Below are 7613 nucleotides of genomic sequence, written 5' to 3' on the forward strand. Positions count from 1 at the left end.
GCGATCGAAATGCAACTAGTTTCCATGGTTCTTGTAATCTTCAATAATATTACAAATAAAAAATAAAAAATAATATTATCCGCACCCTCCTAGGAGGAGCCAATGTATAAGTTCAACTCAACCTAGGCACACACCTTCTATTCAAGCTCAATTCGTTTAGGCTAAACAAGCTGCTCGTAACTCTCACCAACTACACAAATCGATTAAAAATGATTTGCCACAAGCTGAACCAAGCCGAGTTACAAACCTCACTGTTTGTTTACCAGCTCTATGGTGGTGGGCAGTTTTTGAAACGAAGACATGGAAGAAGAAATGAGAATAAGAACATCTGATTCCTAGCAATTTGGTCATGTAGAACACGCCTGTGGGTTCAAATTTGTGAAAACATCAAAAATCAACACTGGATATACAGTTAAAGAGTTCGCTAGTAGCTAAACTAAAAATGCAGTAGCACTGCTGCTTGCCCCAACCTGGATGAACGCCAGCCAGCCAGGACATGGAAAGTACCTACCGGAACAATATTCCGGTTGACTCGAACCCGATCCGAACAATTGTGGGGTGAGTTTGGGTCATGATTTTTGACGAGTATCGGACCCAAGTATTTTATATATATTCTTAATAAAAATATAATTTTTAAAATTATACAGGTCTGGATTTGATATCTATTTTTGTGACTCGAAAAAACCGAACCCAATTATTAGTTATATGGGTGGGTCTGAGTCAACCCTGACCTGACCCTTAGACAGCCCTAGGAGCAGGATGGGATCCTGACCCAAGCTTGAGCCCGAAAAGGCAAACCGGGTCTAGTCTAATGGTTCCGAACCCAACCCGATGAAAACTTTCACACACGTTACGCATGCAGTCTCTCTCTCTCTCTCCTTCCTTCCCAAGCAGTAACCTTTCTCTGAGAGCAGTCTCATTTAGGGGTGGCAGTTTCTGACACGACCCGCCAACCCGACCCGCCAACCCGCCTCTTAGGCAGGTTCGGGTTGGGCTTAAGCCAACCCGTTTAATAAACGGATCGACCCGCGTAACCCGTTTATTAAACAGGTCGGGTCGGGTTGGGGGTATGCGAACCCGGCTGACCCGTTTAATAAACGGGTTAGGCGGGTGGGTCAACCCGCCAACCCGTCAACCGGTCTGCCCGACCCGCCAACCTGCCTACCTGCCAACCCGATCCGTCAACCCGCCAACCCGACCCACCAACCTGACCCGCGAACCTGAAAACCCGTTTACCCGACCCAACCCATTTATTAAATGGGTTGGCGGGTCCTGTCGGGTTACCCGTTTATTAAACGGGTCGGGTTCGTGTTTGCCACAGCCGACCCGTTTAATAAACGGGTCGGGTTCGGGTTGAGGTATGCTGACACGCCAACCCGACCCGATTGCCACCCCTAGTCTCATTAACGACGCCCTCTTCCTCCCCCCCCCCCCCCCCCCCCCCCGACTGGAAGTAGGTCACGGCCATTGATGAACCCCTCACCCGTTTGTCAGCATAATAATGCCCCCATTAAAATCCTATAAAGCCCTTACTCTCCTCTCCCTGAACTAAATCCCCCTCACCACCACTACCACCACCCTCTTGTTGGAGAAAAGAGATCAGAAAGAGAAAGCAAAAGAAGAGAGTCAGAGAGAATGGGCTCCCTTCTCCCTCTGTATCTTCCCACCACAACCACCACCCTGCTGCTGCACCCTCTCCTCCTCCCCACCGCCCTCCTCCTGCTCGCCTCCCTCTTCCTCCTCCGGCGAGCCCTCTCCCCGAGGCCCCGCCTCCCTCCTGGACCTCCCGGCTGGCCCATCTTCGGCAACCTCCTCCAGATCCCCCCCACAGACAACTCCTACAGGGACTTCATCCGCCGCCTCCGCGCCGAGTACGGCCCCATCTTCACCATCCGACTCGGGAACCGTACTAGTGTCATCGTCTCGGGAACCGAGTTGGCCCACGAAGCCCTCATCCAGAAGGGCCACGCCTTCTCGAGCCGTCCCCGAGACGGCCTGACCAAGAAGCTCTTCAGCTGCAACAAGTGCACCGTCAACTCCGCCCCTTACGGGCCCGTCTGGCGCTCCCTCCGCCGCAACATGGTCTCAGAGATGCTCACTCCCAGCCGCACCAGGGAGTTCAAAGAGATCCGGAAGCTGGCCATGGACCGTCTCGCCGCCAGGCTCCAAGACGAAGCGGATAAGAACGACAGAGTCGTATCGGTTTTGAAGAACGCCCGGTTCGCGGTGTTCTCGATCCTGCTCTACATGTGCTTCGGGGTGGAGATGGAGGAGCAGGAGGTGATCCGAGTCGAGGAGCTCCTGAAACGGGTCATATGCGTGACGGAGCCCCTACCCGACGACTTCGTACCGCTTCTGAGGCCCTTCTTCGCGAAGCAGCAGAGGAAGGCCAAGTCGGTGAGAGAGGAACAGCTCAGGACGCTGCTCCCCATCATAAACAAGAGGCGGGAGTATTTGAAAACCGCTGGAAGCGTGAATCCGACGGCTTACGTCGACACCCTGTTCGATCTGACGGTGGAAGGGCGCCCCGGCCCCAGGACTGACGCCGAGCTCGTCACGCTCTGCTCCGAGTTCCTCAACGGCGGTACTGACACGACCGCCTGCGGGCTCGAGTGGGCCGTGGCCCGGCTCATAATGGACCCAGCCGCGCAGGACCGGCTCGCCGCCGAGGTCCGGGCGGCGACGGGCGGCCGTCCGGTGGAGGACGCCGACATCGAGGGGATCGAGTACCTCAACGCCTTCGTCAAGGAGCTTCTCCGGCGACACCCGCCGGTGCACTTCACCGTGACGCACATGGTCTCGGAGTCGACGAAGCTCGGCGGGTACGACATCCCGTCCGGCACCGCCGTCGACTTCTACACTGCGCCGATGGCCGAGGACCCGGCCGTCTGGGAGTCGCCGGAGAAATTCATGCCGGAGAGGTTCATGGACGGCCGAGACGACTCGGACCTCACCGGGGTAAGGAAGATCAAGATGATGCCGTTCGGCGTGGGGAGGAGGATATGCCCGGGCCTGCACATGGGTACGCTTCACATGAACCTTTTGCTGGCCAGGATGGTCCAAGAGTTCGAGTGGGCTCAATGCCCGGGCTCCGGCCCCATAGACCTGTCCGAGAAGTACGCGTTCACTGTGGTCATGAAGGAACCGCTCAAAGCCGTCATTACGCCCAGACTGCTTTGATGCATTACATTTAGTTCTACCTGTTGAACTGTTGCTTATTGCTACGTGACTCGCATAGTTTTATTACTCTCGTTATTATCGTTGTTGTTATTTGTTGTTGGTGGTAGTTGGAAACGCTTATTACTGTACTTGTTGCTACCAAGTATATAACTATATATCCATCTTGTTGAAGTTCTAATTTTTATATTATATCATAAGCATAGGGATTCGATTTCTCAATCTCTCTCGTTGTGATTCGGGTCACGCGGCCCTTTGCAAGCGGTTGATAGAAGTTTTGGTTGTTATTTCGAGCTTTAAAGTAATGTTGTCAGTATTGGTATCGGCCCTGAATCGTTTGGCCAAATATTCAGGTGTACTGATACTCAAGTAAATCGCTCTGAATCGGCCAAAAAATAATAATAAATATTAGGTGTCAATCAAATGACACATGTTAAAACCATTAAAATAATATTAAAAATTATTTTTAGGCAACCATGTTGAAGATTCAGGGGCGAATCATATCAATTTTCTGGTGATACTATACGTACTGATAACATTCCTTACAATCTATTAAATGTTGGGAACATATATACACTAATTCTTGAGACAAAATTTATTGCAAATCTTTAATTAAATATACAAAACCTATTGGCATTGACTGCTATGTCATTTTAAGATATAATCGTTTGGTCCATACCGGTAAACGAAGTGGATAGGAGAGGTGATGCATGTAGCAGAAGTGGGAAGGCCAGTATTAAAAAGTAGTATGAAGCAGAAAGCAAGAAGCATTTGTGAAGCCATTCAGCAAGCACATGAAAAATAAAAAGGAGACATATAGAAAGCAATATGAAGCAAAGTAAATAAATAAGAAATGACATGAACATGAATATAAAATGATATAAAACTAACAAACAGGCTTGTTATAAAACATATTATTTTTTAATATAAAAAATATAGAAAATGAGGAGGAAGTGAGTCGAAAGGGATAAGAAGTGAGAGGAAAATGTACTACTAAAGGAAATTGAGCTTGTCATAGTTTGAAAGTAGGTTTATCAAAACTTTCCCTTTCATGGAAGTGAGGAGTTTCAAGCAAGCTTTCTTGGAACAGAGCTTTCTCATATAGCAAGAAGCTTTAGGTAACTATAGTTTGGCCCTTCAAAGTAAATTACATTCAAATCATATAACCACGCTACCAAGTAAAATATATGTCATATATAATACCCGTAAAATCATATAAGATCTTGGTAAGTGACAAAATGAAAAAAGAAATAAAGTAAACAATTGTGTGCCATTGGAATAGTGCTGTTATCTATTCACTTGACCTGATATGGAATGGAAGGGTTGTGATTTCAACCAAAAGTCTAACAATGGCATTTTGAATTGTCACATATTTGCAGCACTATCACTATATGTTAATGACAACCTTCAAATTGTCTTCATTTTTTTTCATGAAGAACGGGAAAACCACACCAGGCGCAAGGCGCAGAGACCTGGTCGCACTGAACTATGCCTGCCATAATTATGGTCGCTTCTTCGTCAGCATAAAACCGTGGCGTACCCTTCGGTACGCATCCTTCTTGCATTTAACTACATCAACCTACTCAATCCTTAACCTAAAGTAAGAGAATCCTCATCTCTAGGTCATTCTTCAGGCTCATAGATCTAATCCTGCTACATCAAATTCTTGATCACAGTCACCATTTGCAGTCCCATAAAGATTTCAGGGGTTCGGACGGCAGAGCTCGGGCGGCTGGTGGTCCCGTGTGGCAGGCAGCTGGTGGTGGCGCCTCATGCACTGGAGAAAACAGAGGGAGGCAGACGTCGGTGGTGGGGGTCCGACGCACAGAGGAGGCTGACGAGTGGGGTGGCCAGCAGGCGGTGTCGGTGGTGGTGACCATCGAGAGGAGGCCAGCGGTCGCTGGAGGTGGTGACCAGCGAGAGGAGGCCGCCGGTCGCCAGTCTCGTGAAAGGGGGAAACAAAGGAGAGGGAGAGTGTGACTCGAGAGGGGAGGAGAGAGGAAGATGCGAGGAGGAGAGAGAGAGAGGAAAATGGGTGGAGGGAGAGTGATACGAAGGGGGGTCGGTTGAAGAGAAAGAGGGAAGGGAGGAGAGAGAGAGAGAGAGAGAGAGAGAAAGAGACGGGCTTCATGTGGCAGCTTTTGATTCGCTGGGTTTTTTTCATGGGGAATTTAGTCTATGCTCTTTCATAATTCCTTAATTCTCATGTTTTTAAGAATTTTTTTTCTTTATCTCTTGCTCTATTTTTTTTTTTTACTTGCATTTTTGGAATCAAGTTGGTTGGATCTAGGGATGACAGTGGACCCGGGAAAAGCGGGGCCCCACCCCGCCTCGCCCCGTTTGGACCGGGGATGAAGGGTATGAAATGGAGATAGAGGCGGGGACGAAGGTTAAAATCCATCCCCGTTCGGGGGTGGAGGCGGGGATGGATGTGCACTTTTCCCCGCCCCGCCCCGCCCCATCCCCGCCCCGACCACTTTTCCCCGCAATATCCCCGCCCCGCCTCATCCCCATTTGAACCGGGGATGGAGGACATGAAACGGGGATGAAGGCGAGGGTGGAAGATAAAATCCATCCCGACCGCGGAGGCGGAGCGGGGGTGGAGGCGGGGATGGATGTGCACTTTTCCCCGCCCCGCCCCATCCCCGCCCCGACCACTTTTCCCCGCAATATCCCCGCCCCGCCTCATCCCCATTTGAACCGGGGATGGAGGACATGAAACGGGGATGAAGGCGAGGGTGGAAGATAAAATCCATCCCGACCGCGGAGGCGGAGCGGGGGTGGAGGATAAAATTTTGAGGCGGGGCGAGGGTAGAGACCATGTCCCCCGCCCCGCCCCACTGCCATCCCTAGAACTTGGATCCTGATCCAAACAAGGCACGTACCTGACCCGCTTCGATCAAACGAGGTTTCTCTTAGAGTCTACATCGCTCCATTTTCGGTTCGTACCCAATATCGAGTTTGGCTCATTTCAACCAGCTTCGAACCCAAACTTGACAGTTTTGTGTTGCTCTTTGATTCAAACTTACCTAATCTTACTTAAAGAAAAACCATACTTTGGTCTAATTGGATCTAAACTTTGGTCTAATTGGATCTATTATAAGAAAAACCATACCTAGACCCGATAAAAAGTACATGAACCAAAACCGGGACATACCCGATAAAATAATATTTTTTATTGTTTTTACTTTAAAAAAATTCGGATCTTAATCGAAATTCAGGTTGGGCCTGGGTCTGGTATAAAATTTCACAAACTATACCCGGATCAATGTATTAATCGAACCTTCGGGTCCAACCCGGGTCTTAATTATATCTTATTTATCACCATATCAGGACCCTATAAGGCTCGGGTAAACCCAACCCATTGACACCCCTGCACCCACCCAGCCAAGGATTGAAACATGTTGTTGGGATGACAGGCCTTGTGCCTGGGCTGTTTTGGTAAAAGAGCTGAATCAACATAACACGAAGTGTTTCAAGCTCGACTCATTTCTTTCAAACAGAGCCAAGCTTGACCTCATGAAAAGACAGCAGGCGGTGCCGGTGGTGGTGATCGTCGAGAGGAGGCCGACGGTCGCTGAAAGTAGTGACCAGTGAGAGGAGGCCGACGGTCGCCAGTCTCGTGAAAGGGGGAAACAGAGGAGAGGGAGAGTGTAACTCGAGAGGGGAGGAGAGAGGAATATGCGAGGAGGAAAGAGGGAGAGAGGAAAATGGGTGGAGAGAGAGATGGATGCCATGTGGCAGCTTTCCATTAGCTGGGGTATTTTTCATGGGAATTTACTCTATGCCCTTTCATAATTTCGTAATTCTCATATTTTTAAGATTTTTTTTTTTATCTTTCGCTCTAAAAAATTCTTTTGTACTTGCTTTTCTGAACTCGAGTTGTTTGGATCCTGATCCAAACAAGGCATGTATCTGACCCGCTTTGATCAAATGAGCCGAATTTTGCATGGATTGATCTTATAGAGTCTACATCATTTTATTTTCGGTTTGTATCCAATGTCGGGTTTGGCTCGTTTCAACCCGCTTCATACCCAAACTAGACAATTTTGTGTCGCTCTTAGATTCAAACTTACATAATCTTAAGTAAAGAAAACCCATACTTTGGTCTAATTGGATCCAGACTTTAGTTTAATTGGATCTACTATAAGAGAAACCATACCCGGACCCGATAAGAAGTACATGAACCAAAACCGGGCCATACTTGATAAAATAATATTTTTTATCATTTTTACATTGAAAAAATACGGATCTTAATCGGAACTCAGGTTGGGCCTGGGTCTGGTATAAAATTTCACAAACTATACCTGGATCAATGTATTAATCGAACCTTTAGGTCCAACCCGGGTCTTAGTTAGATCTTATTTATCACCATATCAGGACCCTATAGGGTTTGGTATAGGTCAGGTCCATGTAAACCCAATCCGTTGACACCC

The 7613-nt window shown here is 48.4% G+C and overlaps 1 protein-coding gene across 1 annotated transcript; it reads left to right on the plus strand.

The window, feature by feature from the left end:
* The first annotated feature begins 1635 nt into the window (after positions 1 to 1635).
* LOC149848493 (cytochrome P450 77A1-like) lies at positions 1636 to 3180 on the plus strand. Its single transcript, XM_090004452.1, has one exon. The coding sequence runs from the start codon at positions 1636 to 1638 to the stop codon at positions 3178 to 3180; it is 1545 nt and encodes a 514-aa protein (XP_089860578.1).
* Positions 3181 to 7613: the final 4433 nt, after the last annotated feature.

Source organism: Nuphar pumila, chromosome 1, assembly GCF_984573655.1.
Source record: "Nuphar pumila chromosome 1, dmNupPumi1.hap1.1, whole genome shotgun sequence".
Lineage (NCBI taxonomy): Eukaryota > Viridiplantae > Streptophyta > Magnoliopsida > Nymphaeales > Nymphaeaceae > Nuphar > Nuphar pumila.